Consider the following 21075-nt stretch of genomic DNA (forward strand, 5'->3'; position numbering starts at 1 on the left):
CATCAGATCTTCTCTAAGCTCTGCCCAAAGAGCCTCCCACTCCATCATTCCCAGTCTCAGAATCCCATTCCCTCCAGCAATGGCCACGATCAGTAATGACCCTGCCTGTTTACTTGTTCTTGTTTGTCTCCCCAGCCAGACTCTGTACTCCATGAGGACAGTGTCTATCTGTCTTTCTCGCCCCTATATTTCTAGTAGTTGGCATGGTTTCTGACACATCGCAGTGGAGGAGGAATAGATGAATGTCCGTAACTATCAGACACATCTATGGAGTGCTGTAGTTTAGGGTGCAGTTTTGGTGTCTTGCTTCCCTCCCCTTTTTCTTAGCCAACTCCTAGTTTAAACCTTGCCTCTTCCCTGAGCCCTCAGAGCCACCTGCTGTTTCCCTGTGGCAGCCCTGTTCCTCCTGGGTTGTAGGTACCATTTTCGGAGACTGTCTCCACCACACTGTAATCTCCAAGAAGACAGGGAGCTGGTTTGCCACATTCACCATGGACTGCCCAGAACCCTGCACAGCAAGCGCTAAAGTGGATCGTTGAATGACTGACCCTGAGCATGCGCAGTTGTGTCACTACCACGGTTGGCGAGGAGGGGCGTGGGGGGGGGTGGACTTGGGGGGTGCGGTACCTGTACTCTCCTGCCCTACACAGTCTCCTTCCTTTCCCCCCAGTAAGCCAGCCACCCCCACGATATTACCCTTCTCCTGGGGCCTCAGGGGCCTGCCCATCTGGGGCAGCTTGGACTTGCACAGACCCATCCTACCAGCAGCCCATGGGGTGATCGCGCCCCATCCCCACCTAGGCCCTGACCCCTCCTGGCTCGGTTCAACGTCCCAAGGGCCCCTGGCCCGCTCATTTGGCGAGACGATAGGGTTACCCCCGGGGTTAGGGGTAAGAAATGAACCCCAAAGAGGCTCAGGTAGTGCCGCAGCAGTTGGGTGCGAAGGAGAAGGCCTCGGTTGCTGTGGTAACGCGGCCACCTCTGACTCACTTCCGGAGCGGAGTAGCGCATGCGCAAGGCGTCCAAGAGCCCAAGAGCTGGGCGAGTTTCTCCCTCCCCTCCCAAGATGCCCGCGGTCGTAAGTGGGACGTCACGTGGGGGGGCGTTCCCACGCGGCGTGATGGGGTTATCGGCGCTATATATTGCGGTCAGCCAGCGCGCCAGGTGTAGAAAGGATTGTCTTTAGCCCGGAGTCGGCTTCCGCGACGCGGCCTGCTGGAGAGTTTCGCTTCCGGTATAGGCGGCCGCGCAGGCGCAGGTGTGGCACGAGAGGCCTACGAAGCTGATTGGTGACCCAGCGCCGCCTCCGGATTGATTTTCCCAGTATCTGCTGTACCCCGGGCTTTGGGTCTTCGATCGGAGCCAGAGGCCCGACACCTTGAGAGTGGCTTCCGCGGGACCGAGGGACGCGGACCCCGGGGGAGGCGAAAAGGACGAGGTTCGGACCGGAGCCCGACTATCGCCCATCGCCCATGGCGGCCCTCGTAAGTGTGCGGCGAGGCGGTTCGGGGGGTCCAGGTGGTGGGCTCTGTAGCCCCTCACTCACCGTCCTGCTTTCTCTCCCCTCAGGGCCCCAGCAGCCAGAATGTCACTGAGTATGTCGTCCGAGTTCCCAAGTAAGTCCCTGACCCTCACCTCCCCCTCTTCTCTCAAAAAGGGATTAAAATCTTCACGAGCCTCCAGACGTGCCTGGCACCTCCTGATTCTCCTTCCAGGGCTGGGGTTGAGCTGAGGCCTCTGGGGCATCACTTTTTTGAATGGAGTGAATGAATGAATGAGTACATTAATATACAGTAAGACGCAGCCCCCTGCCTAGCATTCCCTCGGGCAGGAATGCCAACTGTGACTCTGCTGGGTGGATTCTTGTTGATCCTGCAAAATTCAGTTCCGGGATTTTCCTCCTTCAGGAGGCATTCCCTGCCTGCCCTCCCCCCTCCCGCCCAGGGCTGAGCTCCCAATTATCCCCACATCTTGGGTTCCCAGAAATCTTTGTCCCTTTTTTCTGAATGGGGTTGGGAGTATGGATCCTACTTCCCTGACAGACTGGGAACCTCTGGGTTCTTTTATGGGTCCCCCTGGGTTCTTTTATGGGTCCCCAGCATGACCGCGGGCACAAAGGGCTGAGCCAGGGAGGGTTTACTGAATGAATGAATGATTGAGCACTGCCTCTTCTTGTCCATTCCAGAAATACCACCAAAAAATATAATATCATGGCTTTCAATGCGGCCGATAAAGTCAACCTCGCTACTTGGAATCAGGTTAGTCTGGGTTCTGAGGGCGTGAGAGAACCCGATCCTGGCCTTGGTGGTTGTAATAGTTGCTTAGTTGTGATAGTAACTAAGGCTTAGTATCCTCAGCTGTCCCCGAGTGGAGATAAGTGATGACTAAGGCCCAGGCTGAGCTGCTGGGCATCCCTGGGGGTGAGATATGTCTGGCCCTGCAGGAGGCTTTCTCCTGAAAGGAGAAGTTGTGCCCACTGATGGGCAATTTGGACCGAGATTTATCTGGACAAGGGAGGGGGCTGCCTCCTACAGATGATCTCAGAGCCCCCATTGCCGGAGGCTTTCGAAAGGTCTTCGGAAGCTGTCTTAGTTCATAGAGGCTGCTATAGCAGAATACCAGAGACTGGGTGGTTTGTAAACAAAACACTTATTTATCACAGTTCTGGAGGTTGGAAGTCCAAGATCAAGGTGCCAACAAGATTTGGTGTCTGGTGAGGGTGTGCTTCCTGTTTCATAGCTGGTACATTTTCACTGTGTCCTCACCTGGCAGAAGGGGGACGGAGCTCTCTGGAATCCTTTATAAGGGCGCACACCCCACTCATAAGGCTCCACCCTCATAACCTAATCATCTGCCAAAGGCCCCACCCCAGATACCATCACACTGGAGATTAGGTTTCAACAAATACACTTTGGGGGAATTTCCTGGTGGTCCAGTGGTTAGGACTCCACGCTTTCATTGCCGAGGGCCAGGGTTCAATCCCTGGTCGGGGAACTAAGATCCCACAAGCTGCGCAGCAAAAAAAAGCAAAGGCATTTTGGGGGGACACAAACATCCATCCATAACAGAAGCCATTAAAGGGTTAGAAACAGAGAATTGTAAAGTGATTTTGCCACTGTGGGGTCGAGGGCAGGTGAAGAGAGGACAGGGCAGAGGTGAAGGCTCTGGTCCAGGTGAGCCATGATGGGGTTTGGAGCAAACAGGTTATGAGAAGTGGTTGGATTCTGGGGTTTCTTTTTCTTTGCCTTTTTCTTTTTCTTTTCTTTTCGCTTTCTTTTTATTTTTTATTTTTTTAATTTTTGAATTTTATTTACTTATTTATTTTTTATACAGCAGGTTCTTATTAGTTATCTGTTTTATACATATTAGTGTATATATGTCAGTCCCAATCTTTTTTCTTTCTTTCTTCCTTCCTTCTTTCTTTCTAACTTTTCATTGGGAAATAATTTCAAACTTTCACAAAGCTGCAAAAATTGACATAGTACAGGGCTTGCCCAGATCCCTTCACCCACATTCACCGAGCGCCTTTTCGCCAAGCAGGTGGCTTTGAGTGCCCGCCGCTCAGCTTCGGGGGAGGAAAGGGTGTTGGTGGTGGGATCAGGCCCCCGGATGAGAGGTGTTGCTTCCTGCCCTCCCAGGCCCGGCTGGAACGCGACCTGAGCAACAAGAAGATTTACCAAGAGGAGGAGATGCCCGAGTCGGGGGCCGGCAGCGAGTTCAACCGCAGGCTCCGGGAGGAGGCGCGGAGGAAGAAGTACGGCATCGTCCTCAAGGAGTTCCGGCCCGAGGACCAGCCTTGGCTGCTCCGCGTCAATGGCAAATCAGGCCGGAAGTAAGTGCCGCTCCCGACCGCACTCCGCGGGTGCCCTCGGCTGGACTTTCATGTGCCTGCTGTACAGCGGGGGCAACAGCCCAGGAGTGACAGCTCAGCCTCCCGCGAAGGGTTTTACTTGGGTAGATGAGCCGAGGGGATGCCCGGGCAGGAGCTCTGAGGGCCGGGATGCCGGAAGCCCGGGCTCTGGTCCTGCGGCACCCAACGAGGGGCCACCTGGGGTTCGGGGGGTGGGGAGGACAGAGGTTAGGGGGATGAAGGGCACTCCGGCAGAACAGCGAGCACAAAGGCACAAAGCGCCGAGCCCTAGGGACTGTCACAGTGCATGCCAGTGACAGGGTGGGCAGATGGATAGGGCGGTGGGCGCCAGGCTGCAGCTGGACTGTGGGTGGGCTGGGGCCCAGGGGAGCCTGAAGGCTGCAGGCAGGGAAGGGACACGCTGTAAGACTGCCTCCACCTGTGGGTGACGCCAGAGGCCAGGAGGGGGCTGCCAGTGGTTCAGCCCCCAGGAAGATTCTGGAGGCAAATCCGGAAGGGTCTGACTGTAGGGCCCTGTGCTCTTCATGGCCAATCTAACAGGGTCCTTCCAGAAAGGACCATGACATGTATAATGCAAAGGAACCCTAAGCCCGCTCTGCAAGGTGGGGAGCCGTGCTTTCCAGTGGAAATCCAGGCTCAGACAGTCGAAGGGCCAGCCCAAGGCCTTCCAGCCTCAGATTCTGCTGGGAGGAGCCAGGTGGCTCTGGAGAGGGGGCAGGCCTGGGGTTGCCGGGGAGCGGGGGGAAGGTGTATGAGGGTGGGGCTGGTTCCTCTTCCTCTGGCCGACCGTAACCTTGAACTCCATGCAGGTTCAAGGGCATAAAGAAGGGAGGTGTGACAGAGAACACATCCTACTACATCTTTACCCAGTGCCCTGATGGGGCTTTTGAGGCCTTCCCCGTGCACAACTGGTACAACTTCACGCCGCTGGCCAAACACCGCACGCTCACGGCCGAGGAGGCCGAGGAGGAGTGGGAGAGGTGAGTGAGGGGGCGCGATTGGAAATGAGGTGCATCCCCTGAACTTTGTTCTGGATTGGGAGCTGGGGACTCAGGGGTGACCAAGCCAGATCTCACCAGCCCCTCAGGGAGCTCCCAGTCCAGTGGGGAGATGGACCTGGGACCATCAGGGATGCGCAGGGCGGTGCAAGAGCCAGGGATTGGGGAGTGGCTGAGCTGAGCCCTGGAGCAGGAATTGGTGAGCAGGGTGGGGTCTCCCTGGCCTACATGGCTTCCCCCAGGCAGGTCTCACAGCTGGATCAATTGCTGGTAAAATACACATAAAATAACATTTACCATTTTTATTTTTTTATTTTTTATTTTTTAATTAATTTATTAATTAATTTATTTTTGGCTGTGTTGGGTCTTTGTTTTCTGTGCGAGGGCTTTCTCTAGTTGCAGCAAGTGGGGGCCACTCCTCATCGCGGTGTGCAGGCCCTCTCAGTATCTTGGCCTCTCTTGTTGCGGAGCACAGGCTCCAGACGCGCAGGCTCAGTAGTTGTGGCTCACGGGCCTAGTTGCTCCGCGGCATGTGGGATCTTCCCAGACCAGGGTTCAAACCCATGTCCCCTGCATTACCAGGCAGATTCTCAACCACTGCGCCACCAGGGAAGCCCCATTTACCATTTTTAAATGCACAGCTCAGTGGCATTAAGTACGTTCACATTGTTTCACAGCCATCCGCCCCCTCCACCTCCAGAACTTTCTCATCTCCCCAAACTGAAACTCTGTCCCCATGAAACACTGACTCCCCATCCCCTTCCCCAGCCCCTGGCCCCCACCATCTACGTCCTGTCTCTGTGGATTTGAGTCCTCTAGGGAGTGGAATCAGACAGTGTTTGTCCTTTTATGTCTGGCTTATATCACTGAGCATCATGTCCTCAAGGTTCATCCACATTGTAGTGTGTATCAGTGCTTCATTTTTAAAAAATTTTAATTGTAGTAAAAAATATGTAAAATTTATCATCTTAACCATTTTTAAGTGTATCATTCAGTGGTGTTAAGTACATTTACATTCTTGTGTAATGGAGCTTCATTCCTGTTTTTTTTTTTTCTTCCAGTTTAATGGAGGTGTAATTGACATCCAGCACTAAGTTTCAGGTGTACAGCATAATGATTTGACTTACATACACCATGAAATGTTTACCACAATAACTTTTAGTGAACACCCATCATCTCATATAGGTATAAAATAAAAGAGAAAGAAAAAAATATTTTTTCCTTGTGATGAGATCCCTTAGGGTTTACTCTCAATAACTTTCATATATAACATACAGCAGTGGTAATTAATCATAATCATGTTGTACACTATACATCGCTAGTACTTATTTATCTTATAACTGGAAGTTTGTACCTTTTAACCACCTTCATCCAATTCCCCCTCTTGCCACTTCTGGTAACCACAAATCTGATTCCTTTTTCTGTGAGTTTGTTTCTTGAAGTATCATTGACCTACATCACTATGTTAGTTCCTAGTGTACAACCTAGTGATTCGACATTTCTATACATTTCAAAATGATCACCACGATGAGTCGAGTTGCATCATCACCATATAAAGATACTGTGTCATCGTTGACTCTATTCCTATCCTGTACATTTTATCCCCGTGACATTTATTTTGCAACTGAAAGTTTGTACCTCTTAATCTCCCTCACCTATTTCACTCATCCCCTCACTCCTCTTCCCTCTGGCAACCACCTGTTTGTTCCCTGTATCTATGACTCTGTTTCTGTTTTGTTATGTTTGTTCTGTTTTTTTTTTAATTCCACATATAAGTACAGTATTTATTTTCTATATCTTGGCTATTGTAAATAGTGCTGTAATGAACATAGGGGTGCATATATCTTTTTGAGTTAGTGTTTTTCTTTTCTTTGGAAAGACACCCAGAAGTGGAATTTTGGATTGTACGGTAGTTTTAATTTAATCTCCATACTGTTTTCCACAGTGGCTGCACCAATTTACATTCCCACCAACAGTGCACGAGGGTTCCCTTTTCTCCACACCCTCACCAACCCTTGTTATTTGTTGTCTTTTGATAATAACCATTCTGACTGGTGTGAGGTGATATCTCATTACGGTTTTGATTTGCATTTCCCTGATCATTTGCGATGTTGAGCATCTCTTCATGTGTTTGTTGGCATCTGTATGTCTTTTTTGGAAAAATGTCTATTCAGGTCTTCTGCCCATTTTTTAATCAGGTTGTTTGCTTTTTTGATGTTGAGTTGTATGAGTTCTTTGTATTTTGGATATTAACCCCTTATCAGATATATCATTTGCAAATAACTTCTCCCATTCAGTAGGCAACCTTTTTGGTTTGTTGATGGTTTCCTTCACTGTGCAAAAGCTTTTTAGTTTGGTGTTCCCCTATTTGTTTATTTTTGCTCTTGTTTCCCTTGTCTGGGGAGACATATCCAAAAAAATATTGCTAAGACCAATTTCAAAGAGTATACTGCTTATGTTTTCTTCTAGAATTTTTATGCTTTCAGGTCTTACATTTAAGTCTTTAATCCATTTTGAGTTTATTTTTGTGTGTGGTGTGAGAGAATAGTCCCATTTTCTCAACATCGTTTATTGAAGAGACTGTCTTCTCTTCATTGTATAGTCTTGCCTCCTTTGTCATAGATTTATTGACTACATAATGTGCGTTCATTTCTAGACTGTCTATTCTGTTCCATTGGTCTATGTGTTTTTGTGCCAGTACCATACTGTTTTGGTGACTGTAGGTTTGTAGTATAGTTTGAAAGCAGGGAGCATGATACCTCCAGCTTTGTTGTTCTTTCTCAAAGTTGTTTTGGCTACTTGGGGTCTTTCGTGTTTTCATAGAAATTTCAGAATTATTTTTTTGGTTCTGTGAAAAATGCCATTGGTGTTTTGATAGAGATTGCATTGACTCTCTAGATTGCCTTGGGTAGTATGGTCGCTTTAACAGTATTCATTCTCCCAATCCATGAGCACGGTGTATCTTTCCATTTGTTCGTGTCATCTTCAATTTCTTATAGTTTTCTGAGTACAGGTCTTTCACCTCCTTGGTTAGAGTTATACCTAGTACTTATTTAGTACTTATTTACTTTTATTCTTTTGGATGTGATTGTAAATGGGATTGTTTTCTTAATTTCTCTTTTTGATAGTTTGTTGTTAGCATGTAGAAACACAACAGATTTGTATGTATTAGTTTTATATCCTGCAGTATCATTTATTAGTTCTAATTGTTTTTTTGGTGGTGTGTTTAGGATTTTCTGTATATAGTATCATGTCATCTGCAGACAGTTTTACTTCTTCCATTCCAATTCGGATTCCTTGTATTTATTTATTTTTTCTTATCTGATGGCTGTGGCTAGGACTTCCAGTACCATGTTGAATACAGTTTCATTCTTTTTTATATACTACCCATGAATTCTGCTCCTGTTGTTAGATACAATCCTAAGACTCTCTTTATTTTTATTATTTTTTAAATTTTTTATAAATTTATTTATTTATTTTTGGCTGTGTTGGGTCTTCGTTGCTGCACACAGGCTTTCTCTAGTTGTGGCAAGCAGGGGCTGCTCTTTGTTGTGGTGCACGGGCTTCCCACTGCAGTGGCTTCTTCTGTTGCAGAGCACAGGCTCTAGGCACACGGCTTCAGTAGTTTTGGCACACGGGCTCAGTAGTTGTGGCTTGTGGGCTCTAGAGCACAGGCTCAGTAGTTGTGGCGCATGGGCTTAGTTGCTCCATGGTATGTGGGATCTTCCCGGACCAGGGCTCGAACCCATGTCCCCAGCATTGGCAGGCAGATTCTTAACCACTGCACCACCAGGGAAGTCCCCTAAGACTGTCTTTAAATGCAATCACATTTTTAAAAACTTTCATCACCACTGTAAATGGAAACACCAGTACCCCCTGTCATTAAAAAGAAGGCACCCATGAACTACAACAAAAGCGACGGACGTGACTGTATCATGTGGCCTGATTCTGTTGCCCGAGAGAGGCCCTGAGCCCAAGCAAGGTGCTGGGGCATCAGCATCGCATGAGGCCTTCTCCTGAGGGACTCCGGGCAGAGCGGGAACTGAAGGAGGGCCAGCCCTCCCTATGTGATCTCAGGCTGTTGCTGTCATACATGTGCGTCCCCATGTGTGGGGTCAGATCGTCCCTCTCATCACCTACATGTGTCTGTGGCTCCCCTCTGGGGAACGCCCGGTGGAAGTGCAGGGTGGCACCCGGCGCAAGGCCCAGCTCCTGGAGGCGGGCTTTGGAGCCAGGCCCCTTGTCAGCCCCTGCTGCACCCCCCGCCCACAGGAGAAACAAAGTGCTGAACCACTTCAGCATCATGCAGCAGCGGCGGCTCAAGGACCAGGACCAGGATGAGGAGGACGAGGAGAAGGAGAAGCGTGGGCGCAAGAAGGCCAGTGAGCTGCGCATCCACGACCTGGAGGATGACCTGGAGATGTCCTCTGATGACAGCGAGGCCAGTGGCGAGGAGGGTGAGGCTGGCGGAGCCCCCATGGCTGGGGTGATCGGCACAGCTGCCTGGTCATAATTTATCAAGGTGGCTGTGTGATGACTCAGAGAGGTTAATGCCCCTGAAAGGAAAACTTGGTTACTCATGGCCCCCTGGGCCCGGGAGCTCGGCCGCTTGGGGAAGCGCCAGGGATGGTAGGAGGCAGCAGGGAGCCACAGGAAGGCCTCGGCCACGGCCTCAACTGGGGTTTCCAAGGAAACGGCTTAGGACTGGCCAGTTTGAGTCATGCCAGTGGGCTCTGGGCCAAGGCATGGTCTCTGGCTGCCCAGGTGATACAGGGCAGGGATGGCGGCCCTGCACGTGAGAGAGAAGGGGGTGGTGGGGGTGTGGAGTCGGGTTGGCCTGTGGGTGAGAGGTGCACCCCTGGGCCAGCTCTTTGCCTCTTGGAGGAATTGGGGCCGGTCCTGGTGTCTCTCCCCTGGGGGCAAAGGCCCCAGAGACATCAGGTGTCATCGAATACGCAAAGCGCAAAGCGTGAAGCGTGCCCATCCGAGCCCCTCCCCTTGTCTCCCCTTCCCCAGGCGGCCGAGCCCTCAAAGCCAAGAAGAAAGCGCCACCCAGCAAGGGGGGCAGGAAGAAGAAGAAGAAGAAGAAGGGGTCAGATGACGAGGCCTTTGAGGACAGTGACGACGGGGACTTTGAGGGCCAGGAGGTGGACTACATGTCCGACGGCTCCAGGTGAGGCAGGCGGGAGGCGGGCGTGAGACCCTGGGCCGGCCCGCAGATGCGCTCCCTCACCCTCTGCCCGCTCTCTGTCTTACAGCAGCTCCCAGGAGGAGCTGGAGGGCAAGCCCAAGGTCACCCAGCAGGAGGAGGGCCCCAAGGGCGTGGACGAGCAGAGCGAGAGCAGCGAGGAGAGCGAGGAGGAGAAGCCACCCGAGGAGGACAAGGAGGAGGAGGAGGAGAAGAAGGCGCCCACGCCGCAGGAGAAGAAGCGCAAGAAAGGTGGGTTCGCTGCCCCCGACCGCGCCCCAGGCCCCTGATCGGGGATGGGGCTGAGCGGGAGGGCGAGGCCTCCGCTCCTGACGCCCCTCCTCTGGCCCCACGCAGACAGCAGCGAGGAGTCGGACAGCTCAGAGGAGAGCGACATCGACAGCGAGGCCTCCTCGGCGCTCTTCATGGCAGTAAGGCCCAGCCCGGGGCGGTGGGGGACAGGGTGGCCCTCTCCAGACTCACATCCCCAACCCCGGTCTCCGCAGAAGAAGAAGACGCCCCCCAAGAGGGAGCGGAAGCAGTCGGGCGGCAGCTCCCGGGGCAACAGCCGGCCCGGCACACCCAGCACAGAGACGGGCAGCACGTCCTCCACCCTGCGGGCAGCCGCCAACAAGCTGGAGCAGGGTGAGTCGCCCCATCCCACCCTGCCCGCCTCACCTCTTGACCCCGTCCTTGCCCTCCCTTTCAGCATCCTGTCTGCCTGCCCCTGAGCCCCTTCCACATGTAATCCTGGCACCGCTGGCCCGGGGTCCCCCCAGGGGTCCAGCCTCCCCGCCGCAAGGTTCAGCCCCGCCTCTGCTCCCACAGGGAAGCGGACCAGCGAGACGCCGGCGGCCAAGCGGCTGCGGCTGGACACCGGGCCCCAGAGCCTATCGGGGAAGTCCACCCCTCAGCCCCAGTCCGGGAAGTCTACCCCCAGCAGCGGGTAAGTTGGCGAGGATGGCAGGAGCAGGGAGGGGGCTTGGGGGGGGCCCAGAGGGGGCCTTGGGGACGGAGGGCCGCCTGCTGACACCCACCTGCCCACCTCCAGTGACGTGCAGGTGACCGAGGATGCCGTGCGCCGCTACCTGACACGGAAGCCCATGACCACCAAGGACCTGCTGAAAAAGTTCCAGACCAAGAAGACGGGGCTGAGCAGCGAGCAGACGGTGAACGTGCTGGCCCAGATCCTCAAGCGCCTGAACCCCGAGCACAAGATGATCAATGACAAGATGCACTTCTCCCTCAAGGAGTGAGGCTCCCCCCAATAAACGTGCTCTGTTTTCTAGAATCCTCGGGCTCTTGATTCCCACACTCACCACTTCCTGTCCCACTGCCCGTCTGCCACCCCACCCTCTGAGGTGGGGTCTGAGGACCCCAGTGTTTTCTCCACAGTTTACTTCTCTCAGTCTCCAGTCCCCTGCTTCTGAAACCTCTAGGACTTAATCCTCTCCTTACCCCTCAGCCTCCTCCACTGAGCTTCTGCTGGGTGATTTCTTTCAGGTCTTCCATTTGACCAGTTCTCTCTTTAGCTGTGGCTTACCCACCACCTAAAACCCATTCAGTACTCAGTTTCACTGTCTGTTTTCCAATTCTCCAAGTTATCTTTGTTTCTTTTTCAGATCAGCAGGTCTGTTTTGAGTGTCTGGCCCCTTCTGTTTTTGATCCCTTCTTTCGCATTTTTAGTTTTAAGCATCCTTGACTTACAGTCTCCATCACACTCACCTAGGAGCTGAAGCTCACGGGCATCCTGTTGTATCCTGACTCCTTTTCATGATCTGTTCTCGTGTTTTGGGATCTGGGATGGCAGACTCGTGGCCAGCTCGGGGCTCTATCTGTGAGACTCCTGCATGGTCTGCTTTGCAGGCAAGTCCTTCCAGATGGTTTTTGCATATGCTCCCAGCAGGTGCCCCAGCCGTCCCGTCCTGAGCCCGTTTTAGGTGTGGTTCTCAGCTTGCGGCTCTGTCCCTACATGGCCACGAAATCCCAAACCCCCTTCTTGCTGATCTTGGCACCTGGCCCCCTATTTTACAACTTCCCAGTGATGTTTCTGGGGCTTCCCTTAGATTCTTACAAGTTGGTTAGGCACTTATTTTATCTAGCATTGCTAGGAGTGCTGTAGCAGGAGGGCTTTTTGAGTTCGTGGACAGTCACGTTGCTGGAAACGGAATTTGGCAGCACGAGTACTTTTGAACCCCCGTTGAAGTGATCCAGCTGGGGGCAGGATGCCGGCCTTCCGTCTTGCCCAAGCTGGAGACTGCGGGTGGAAAACTTTCCCACCCAGTTCCACAGGCCTTTGGCTGCCGAGCGGGAATGCCTGAGACGCCAGGTTAATTCCTAGGAATGTCCCAGGTCATTCCACCCTCCCTCCCCATCCTTCCGCCAGGCCTTTTGGGAGAGAAGCGATGGCCCCTTGCCCTGGCAATTTCACCCCTCCTCTGCCTGCCACGTGGACGGAGGTCTAAGGCCTCCCCACCAGGCCTGGCCATGTGCCCCGGTGGTTCAGAGCAGGGGTCTTGCATTCCGCTTGACTTGGGTCCAAATCCCACCGGTGTTTCTTAATTCTGGGTGACTTTGGATAAGTGACATTCCCCCCCAACCAGCCCCGCCATCTGAAAGTAGTCTCAGTAAACAGTGCCAGAAGAACAACCACACCAAAATCTTTGAGGCGGTCCCCTGTGGGTGGAGTTGTCCTCTCCAGTCTCTTGCTGATACAAAAGGCAGCAAATACCCCTGAGCTTGCATCTTGGCTCACCTGAGGAGGATGAGTTCCTGAGCAGGTGTCCTGGATCAGAGGGATGTGATTTGCGGTTTCTGTAGCAAATGCTCAGCTGCTACTGATATACAGTGCTACCAACAGGCGTGCCCATGTCACACACACACACACACCCAGCCGAGTGTGAGCAGACTTTGATGTCTGCCAATCTTGGGTGCACAGTCTCATCCGAGTTTTAACCCAGTCTCACCTGCGTGAGATTGAGCACCTCGTCAAACCTCCGCAAGCTGTTCGTATTTCCCTTGCCTCAGAAGCTCTCGCAACTGCACGGTGCCAGGCACCACGTTACACACTAAATGCGTCTTCTGTCTGTCCTCCCCATGTGGGAGGGACTCTGGTTTAGCCCCCTTTCACGGCTGGGGATGGAGGCTCACTTCCCTGGGGTGATGGGAAGGGCAGGGAGGTCACCGGGACCAGGGCGGGGCTTAACCGCCCCTCCTGCTCTGATACCCTCTGACCCTAGGGCAGGACTGAGGTCCCAGGGGGCTCAGGTTGGCCTTCTAGAGACAGGAGTCCCTGCGGGGTGAGCTTCCTGCCCCTGGTGTCCCAGCTCTTGGCTGTCCCCGGGCCTCTCCCCTTTCCTGTTTTGATGCTGGCTCGGCCAGGCCCGGAGACAGGGGCATGATGTCTTAATCCTCCAGGCAGGAGCCATGATGGATTCCCCGTCAGCTCACCCACCTGCCAACCCACCTCTTCCCCCTACCCACATCCGCTCTACCTGGTGCACGACACAGGGGCTACTGAGCCCCAGCACCCTGCCCAAGTGGGGAGAGCCCCCAGTGGGGGACCCACGGGGCCCCCCACCTCTCCCTCCAGACGGCAGGTCGGGTGGGGACCCTGGTTGCCCGCCCTGGGCTCGGCCCTGGCTGCCGCCACGACACTCGTAAATCAGGGGGCGGAGGGGGTGTCGGAAATAGGTCTGTGGAATGTCTGGATGGGGTGTGCGGGGTTGTGCGCCCTTAACTCTTAGAAGGATGTGGGGTGTGGGGCAGGAGGAGCGGGACTGCCTGGGCCCCAGGTGTGGGACGCGGAGGCCTTTGTGACAGGGCAGCGGCCGGCAGTGAAGAGGTTATCTCCCCAGCTCAGGCGGGGGGATAAATTGAGGGCGCAGGGCATCTCCACCCTCAGGACCTGCCCGTCACCATGGCCACAGGACGAGTCCTGCTAGGCTCTCTGCTGCTCCTGATCCTGCACTTGGACCTCCGCGGGGGCCCTGGGGCCTGGGGGGCTTCGGTGGCGGAGGAGGAGCTCTTGTCTGAGCCAGTGGTGGAGAGAGGGACCCGGAGGCCACAGCTGGGTAAGGACCCCCAGAACCCCGTGCGCTCCCCGACTCCTGCCCGCCCAGACCCTGCCCGCTCTCAGCTGCCCCTTGTCCCCGCAGGCGCCCGCCCGCGCCGAGCCCTGGCTGGCCCGTGCCAGCTGTGGAGCCTACCCTTGCCCGTGGCCGAGCTGGGCTTGGGCTACACGTCGGAGGAGACGGTCATCTTCCGCTACTGTGCCGGCAGCTGTCCCCGTGGCGCCCGCACCCAGCACGGCCTGACGCTGGCCCGGCTGCGGGGCCAGGGCCGAGCCCACGGTGGGCCCTGCTGCCGCCCCACCCGCTACGCCGATGTGGCCTTCCTCGACGACCGCCACCGCTGGCAGCGGCTGCCCCAGCTCTCGGCGGCAGCCTGTGGCTGCGGCGGCTAATGCCCGGCCTGGGGCCCTGCAGCCGCTGGAGGAGCTCAGCTGACTTATTTATTGGAGGCTTGGATGCTGAGGCGAAGAGAAGGGGAGGTGGTTTGGGCCGCCAGCAAGGGGCGCAATAAAGGAAACTGCTCCTCCAGCTTCGTGAGTGTGTGTCCTGCCGGGGATGCTCCCGATGGGTGGGCAGGTGGGGTCCCGGGCTTGCCCTGCAGATTCCAGCCCCCAAAAACAGCCGGTGTCAGGAAGGCCAGCTTGTCCACTCTCCAACAACTTTATTCACAAACACGGTGTCTTGAGCAGCTGTGGGGGAGGGCCCCGGGGTCAGCAGGGTGGGGGCAGCTGCCTGGGCTCCCCAGGCCCTATCCCCTCAGGGAGGGAGCGGCAGATCACGGAGATGCGTCGGCCCCGGGGAACCCGACGCTCCCCAAAAAAGGACTCTTCATCCCGAAGGATCTCGTGGGAGAAGTCATAACGGGCCGAACCCCTGCAAGAGAAAATAGAGGCTGTGGCCGGGTGGGGTGAGGGCAGCCCCTGTTCCAGGCAGAGCGCCTGCAGTGGGGGGGGGGGGGGTAGAGTCTGCCGTCAGGGCTGAATGAGAGAAGGTGCTCAAAGTGCTGGGAGGGCATCTCAGGAGTTACTGGTGGGGTGGGGGCTCCCTGGCTGCCAGTACCTAAGGATATAGAGGGAGCCCGGCTCCAGCAAGAGTTCCAGCCACTCCCCTGGCTCCTGGGTGTGCACCAGCCGCATGACGCTGGGAGACAGCAGGGACAGGCCAGCAATCGTGGATCCACAGAACTGGAAGAGAGGACACACTGGCAGGTGGGCTTTGGCCTGGCCGGCTCACCCCCAGCCAGGAACTCCAAGGCACTGGCCTCTGCCCACCTTGATGCTGTCCACGTGTGGCTTGATGTAGCCCCGAGGTTCCAGGTCCAGCACGTGCACTGAGGAGAGCAGGGTCTGGCCGGGGCCAAAGGCGGCTGCCTGCACACGCTGCAGGATGGACCGGCTTGCCTCTGACCAGCGCGACTTCTCTGTCTCTCGGAAGCCGTGGATGGCCTGCCCAGAGAGCTCAGGTCAAGCCTGGAAGCTCCCAGGGGGAAAAGGGAAACTGAAGCACATTGTGGGGCTGGGGTGGGTTGGGGGAGAGGGTGGTGGAAGTGCAAAGCAAAGGCCTGGTTTTTCCAGCATGACGCTTGACCTCACCCTCAACTCACAACCTTGGTCCTATCTACCCCATGATGCTGGGTCTCAAACCCCAACCCCTGACCCATCTGGGTCTGGCCTTAGTCCTTTTTAAAAAAAATTTATTTATTTTTGGCTGTGTTGGGTCTCCGTTGCTGCGCACGGGCTTTCTCTAGTTGCGGCGAGCAGGGCCTACTCTTCGTTGTGGTGTGCGGGCTTCTCACTGCGGTGGCTTCTCGTTGCGGAGCACGGGCTTCAGTAGCTGTGGCGTCTGGGCTCAGGAGTTGTGGCACACGGGCTTAGTTGCTCCGTGGCATGTGGGATCTTCCCGGACCAGGGATCGAACCCCTGGCCTCAGTCCTTTCTACCCACCCTCAGGCTGCAATTCAGTCCCAGATGCCGTCCCTAATGCTGGCCCGGCTTCAATATTCACGTGATCCCACCCAACACCAGGTCCACCCCCAACCCGTGACCCTCCCTCACTCCCTCCACACCGTTTCCGCCCCTAACTTTGGTCCTGTTCCCCAAACACCCCTCAGTTCCAGGTTCTGCCTCCGGTTATGACCCTGCCCTCATGTCCAAAGCGCTCTCCCTGCCCTCAAGGCCCCTCAGCTTCAAAACACTGCCCCCATTCTCAGGTCCCGCCCCCAGATGTAGCCCCGCCCACCCCAGGACTCCAATCCCCGTCCCGCCCCTAACGTCCCAGGCCCCGCCCCTCCGTGGCTCCGCCCCCAGCGCCAGCAGCCTCACCGCGTCCCAGTGATCGTATTCGTATCGACGGCGGCGCAGCTCGGGTTCCAGCTCGCCGCTCAGTGTCTCCTCCTCGGCCGCGCTCAGGAAGCCGGGCCGTACCACGGCCGCGTCCCGTAGGCGGCTTAGCACGGCCGGCCCCGAGCCCCGCACCCAGCCCTGCCCGGGAACGGTCCGCAGCGCCAGCCGCCCACTCCCGGCCATAGCCCCGGAGCCGGGTCGTGGAAGCTGCCGGGGTCAGGAGCACGCCCCCGCCCCAGAGCCATTGGCTGTGGTTACGCCGAGTCCCTCCAGCGATTGACGTTTCTCAGAGTCCCGCCTCTCGCTCAAGGCTACTGGTTGTTTCTCGGCTCGCCCTCTCGAGCTATTGGCTCTCCCCAGAACCCGCCTCCTCTCCCGCGCTATTGGGCGCCGTCGACCGCAGTGACTCAGACTACTGGCTGTGCCTAAGGTCCGTCTTCCAGAGGGCGGGGCGGGTGGGTCAGAGGTCAGGGGTCACAGAAGGATTGGGCCAAGGCTAGAGGTTAAGGGCAGAGTACAGATAGGCCGAGATCTAGGGGTCAGGGGAGTGACGTCAAGGCTGTGATTATGGACTGGGGCCAGGTTTGTGGAGTTAGGGGATTCAGTCAAAGGTCAAAGCGAGGCTCCTCCCGTTCCCCCTCTCTTTACTGGGTCATTCCCACCCCCATACAAACAGGCTGGCTCCCAGCTTAAAAACAGGACATAAACAAAAAAATCCTCTTCCTTTAATGGTAGAATTGTCATGTCACCATTTTGCAGCCCTTATTGGAATATTGGTGGTTCTAGACAAGGACTCTCATTCCCTCCTAACGTCATGAGAGGGACAACTGGATTTAATGTGCCTCCTGCTAGAAGGCACCCTCAACTGAGAGGTCATTTGCCAAAAAGCGGAACCTGAATCCGAACAGACTTGTCTAGATTCATACACCAGGTTACCGGAAATACCAAGGACAGAATCGCATCATCAAAATTCAGACAGAGGGAAAGTCCACAAGACAAACAACCATGTTTCTCCAACAAGTGAATTTCAAGGAAAGAGAAGAAAAAGAGGGAGAGATTGAGAGATTAAGGGGAAACCTGCAGTAATAAGACACTTAGAGATTTATCAACCAGCGGCAATGCCTGCACCTTATTGGGATCCTGATTGGAACAAACTAAAAAAAAAAGGAAAGAGCTACAACCGGGGAAATTTTGACATGGGTTGAATATTCGACCATGGTAAGTGTTGTTATTTTTTTAAAGTTTGAAAATTATATTGTGGTTGTCTTTTTAAAGATTCTTTACCCTTTTGTCTATTTAGTTATTTGTTTAATTTTTACGGGTTTTTTTTTTTTTTTTTTTTTTGCGGCACTGCTTGGCATGTAGGATCTTAGTTCCCTGACCAGGGATTGAACCTGTACCCCCTGCAGTGGAAGCGTGGATTCTTAACCACGGGACCACCAGGGCAGTCCCTAGTTACTTATTTATTTATTTATTTATTTATTTATAAATTTATTTATTTATTTTTGTCTGCGTTGGGTCTTCGTTGCTGCACGCGGGCTTTCTCTAGTTTCAGCGAGCGGGGGTTACTCTTGGTTGCGGTGCGCTGGCTTCTCATTGCAGTGGCTTCTCTTGTTGCGGAGCATGGGCTCTAGGCACGCGGGCTCCAGTAGTTGTGGCACACGGTCTTAGTTGCTCCGCGGCATGTGGGATCTTCCCATACCAGGGCTCGAACCCGTGTCCCCTGCATTGGGTCTTCGTTGCTGGGGCCGGCTTTCTCCAGTTTTGGCGAGCGGGAGCTACCCTTCATTGCCGTACACAGGCTTCTCATTGTGGTGGCTTCTCTTGTTGCGGAGCACGGGCTCTAGGCACTTGGGCTTCAGTAGTTGTGGCATGTGGGCTCAGTAGTTGTGGCTCACGGGCTCTAGAGCGCAGGCTCAGTAGTTGTGGCGCATGGGCTCAGTTGCTCCGCGGCATGTGGGATCTTCCCAGACCAGGGCTCGGAAACCCGTGTCCCCGGCATTGGCAGGCAGATTCTTAACCACTGAGCCATCAGGGAAGCCCCTCGTATTTATTTTTATTTTAATTTTTTAAATTTGTTTTTGGCTGCTTTACATCTTCATTGCTGCGTGTGGGCTTTCTCTAGCTGCGGCAAGCAGGGGCTACTCTTCGTGTGGTGCGCAGGCTTCTCATTGCAGTGGCTTCTCGTTGCAGAGCACAGGCTCTAGGGGCACAGGCTTCAGCAGTTGTGGCTCGCAGGCTCAGTAGTTGTGGCGCACAGGCTTCGTTGCTCTGCGGCATGTGGAATCTTCCCGGACCAGGGCTTGAACCCGTGTCCCCTGCACTGGCAGGCAGATTCTTAACTACTGTGCCACCAGGGAAGTCCCCTCCCATTTATTTTTCATTAACTTTTTTTTTTGAATGAAAGATTCTTTAAATTCTGTAGTGCTTTATAATTTTGAAAAGTTTCACACACACAATTTCATATAATCCCATAATAACCCTTTTTTTAATCCCCTACGCCTATATTGCCCCTCTCCCTTTCCCTCTTCCCACTGGTAACCACTAGCTTGTTCTCTGTATCAGGGGTCCTCAACCCCTGGGCCGTGGACTGGCCTTTTAGGAACCGGGCTGCACAGCAGGAGGTGAGTGGCAGGCGAGCAAGCAAAGCTTCATCTGCTGCTCTCCATTGCTCCCCATCGCTCGCGTTACCGCCTGAACCATCCCCCCCACCCCCAATGTCCTTGGAAAAATTGTCTTCCACAACGGACTAGTTTGTTTTACTTCTTTAGATTCCACGTATTAGTGATACCATACAGAATTTGTCTTTCTGTCTGACTTAATTCACTTAGCTTAATACCCTCCAAGTTCATCCATGGTGCTGCAAATGGCAAAACCTCATTCTTTTTCATGGCCGAGTAGTATTCCACCGTATATATATACACCACATCTTTATCCATTCCTCTGTTGATGGACACTGTGGTTGCTTCCATATCTTGGCTATTGTAAATAACGCTATGAACATTGGGGTGCGTGTACCTTTTCTAATTAGTGTTTTTGTTTTTTTCGGATATATACCCAGGAGTGGAATTGCTGGGTCATGTGGTAGTTCTATTTTTAGTTTTTTGAGACATAAAGATTCCTTATCCTTTTAGAAATACATACCGAAATATTTACAGATGAAATGAAAAGCTGGGATTTTCTTCAAAGTAATACAGTGCCGTGGGGGGTGGTGGGGAGGGACGAATCACAATTGGCCGTGAATTGGTAATTCTTGAGTTGGTGTGATGGGTACGTGAGACCTCATTATCCTAGTTTCTCTACTTTTGTATACATTTTAAGTTGTGCACAATGAAAAGTTCAGCTAAATGTAACCGATGAATGAAGCCAAATTAAAAAGTCCTCTGGGGCTTCCCTGGTGGCGCAGTGGTTAAGAATCTGCCTGCCAATGCAGGGGACACGGGTTCGAGCCCTGGTCCAGGAAGATCCCACATGTCGCGGAGCAACTAAGCCCGTGAGCCACAACTACTGAGCCTGTGTGCCACAACTACTGAAGCCCGCACGCCTAGAGCCCGTGCTCCGCAACAAGAGAAGCCACTGCAGTGAGAAGCCCGTGCACCACAACGCAGAGTAGCCCCCGCTCACCACAACTAGAGAAAAGCCCACGTGTAGCAATGAAGACCCAACGCAGCCAAAAATAAATAAATAAAATAAATTTTTTTTAAAAAGCCCTCTGAATTAAAAAAACAAAAAGAAATTGACCTCAACACACCCTCCAGCGACAGCCCCAGGTTCTCTGCTCTCCTTGACAGCAAATTGCTTAAAAGACTTGTTTAGCTCCAATATTTTCCGGCCCCTTCTCTCTGGGTCCACTCCAATCTGGTTTTTGGCCCCCAAAGCACCGAAAGTGTTATTTATCTAAGGCCACTCGTGATTTCCGAGGTCCAAATGCCAGTCAGTTCTCTGCCTGACCACTAACTCATAGACATGCTGAAGTCTCCTACATTTTTATTTCCAACCCTGACCCCAGACTTACCCATCCCCTGGGATGTCTGGGGCACTTGGACATCAAACATCCAAAATCAGCTCCTGATCCTGGCCCCCAATCCTGCTCCTCCCTAACTTTCCCAGGAACATCTTATCTTTCCTTCCGTCTTTCTAGCTGCTTTGGGCCAACGCCTTGGAGTTTTGGGAGATGACTTTCTCTCTCAAATTTCACATCCCAGCTGACAGCCATGCCTTTATTTTTTATTTATTTATTTAAAAAATTTATTATTATTATTTTTGACTGCGTTGGGTCTTCGTTGCTGTGTGCGGGCTTCGCATTGCGGTGGCTTCTCTCGTTACAGAGCACAGGCTCTAGGCGCGTGGGCTCAGTAGTTGTGGCACACAGGCTTAGTTGCTCCTCGGCATGTGCGATCTTCCCAGACCAGGGATGGAACCTGTGTCCCCTGCATTGGCAGAAGGATTCTAAACCGCTGCGCCACCAGGGAAGTCCCAGCCCTGCCTTTAAAACCTGGCTAGAATCTGACCTCTCTCACCACGTGTCCAGAGCTGTCAGCCTTCCTCTGGGTGATTACAAGTTTCCTCACTGGTCTCCTGGTTTCTGTGCTTGCCGGTCTCC

General features: G+C 53.8%; 4 protein-coding genes across 5 annotated transcripts in view; 3 read left to right on the forward strand and 1 right to left on the reverse strand.

Moving 5' to 3' along the window:
• Positions 1-1030: 1030 nt before the first annotated feature.
• GTF2F1 (general transcription factor IIF subunit 1) lies at positions 1031-11348 on the forward strand. Its single transcript, XM_007169101.2, has 12 exons — positions 1031-1484; positions 1570-1616; positions 2186-2258; positions 3639-3832; positions 4681-4851; positions 9142-9326; positions 9886-10042; positions 10128-10309; positions 10415-10488; positions 10564-10702; positions 10886-11003; positions 11109-11348. The coding sequence occupies exons 1-12, from the start codon at positions 1473-1475 to the stop codon at positions 11311-11313; spliced, it is 1557 nt and encodes a 518-aa protein (XP_007169163.2). The 5' UTR covers positions 1031-1472; the 3' UTR covers positions 11314-11348.
• A 2628-nt stretch (positions 11349-13976) lies between these two features.
• Positions 13977-14522, forward strand: PSPN (persephin). The gene is made up of 2 exons (XM_057540469.1): positions 13977-14130; positions 14215-14522. The coding sequence occupies exons 1-2, from the start codon at positions 13977-13979 to the stop codon at positions 14520-14522; spliced, it is 462 nt and encodes a 153-aa protein (XP_057396452.1).
• A 232-nt stretch (positions 14523-14754) lies between these two features.
• ALKBH7 (alkB homolog 7) lies at positions 14755-16754 on the reverse strand. Of its 2 annotated transcripts, none has more exons than XM_057540948.1 (4): positions 16452-16754; positions 15402-15575; positions 15190-15331; positions 14755-15003 (listed from the first exon to the last, which is right to left on the reverse strand). In XM_057540948.1, the coding sequence occupies exons 1-4, from the start codon at positions 16653-16655 to the stop codon at positions 14906-14908; spliced, it is 618 nt and encodes a 205-aa protein (XP_057396931.1). In that variant the 5' UTR covers positions 16656-16754; the 3' UTR covers positions 14755-14905. The 2 variants fall into 2 exon arrangements, with proteins under 2 accessions (XP_057396931.1, XP_007169164.1); XM_007169102.3 differs by having other exon boundaries at positions 14757-15003; positions 15190-15314; positions 16452-16752.
• Positions 16755-16982: 228 nt separating this feature from the next.
• The window catches only part of MLLT1 (MLLT1 super elongation complex subunit), a 132531-nt gene continuing 128438 nt past the window's right edge, over positions 16983-21075 (forward strand). Inside the window, exon 1 of the mRNA XM_007169104.2 lies at positions 16983-17690. Within this exon, the coding sequence (XP_007169166.2) occupies positions 17688-17690 (3 nt within the window). The 5' untranslated portion in view covers positions 16983-17687. The remainder of the gene's footprint in view (positions 17691-21075) is intronic.

Source organism: Balaenoptera acutorostrata, chromosome 2, assembly GCF_949987535.1.
Source record: "Balaenoptera acutorostrata chromosome 2, mBalAcu1.1, whole genome shotgun sequence".
NCBI lineage: Eukaryota > Metazoa > Chordata > Mammalia > Artiodactyla > Balaenopteridae > Balaenoptera > Balaenoptera acutorostrata.

What these genes read in the sequence shown, in the direction of transcription:
- GTF2F1 (XM_007169101.2), top strand. An exon ending in AATGGCAAATCAGGCCGGAA is followed by an intron (nt 3,833 to 4,680) that starts GTAAGTGCCGCT and finishes AACTCCATGCAG; the next exon opens with GTTCAAGGGCATAAAGAAGG. An exon ending in CGAGGCCAGTGGCGAGGAGG is followed by an intron (nt 9,327 to 9,885) that starts GTGAGGCTGGCG and finishes CCCCTTCCCCAG; the next exon opens with GCGGCCGAGCCCTCAAAGCC.
- PSPN (XM_057540469.1), top strand. Translation starts at nt 13,977, where the DNA reads ATGGCCACAGGACGAGTCCTGCTAGGCTCTCTGCTGCTCCTGATCCTG. An exon ending in GACCCGGAGGCCACAGCTGG is followed by an intron (nt 14,131 to 14,214) that starts GTAAGGACCCCC and finishes TTGTCCCCGCAG; the next exon opens with GCGCCCGCCCGCGCCGAGCC.
- ALKBH7 (XM_007169102.3), bottom strand. Translation starts at nt 16,655, where the DNA reads ATGGCCGGGAGTGGGCGGCTGGCGCTGCGGACCGTTCCCGGGCAGGGC. An exon ending in AATACGATCACTGGGACGCG is followed by an intron (nt 15,576 to 16,451) that starts GTGAGGCTGCTG and finishes CTCTCTGGGCAG; the next exon opens with GCCATCCACGGCTTCCGAGA. An exon ending in CACACGTGGACAGCATCAAG is followed by an intron (nt 15,315 to 15,401) that starts GTGGGCAGAGGC and finishes CCTCTCTTCCAG; the next exon opens with TTCTGTGGATCCACGATTGC.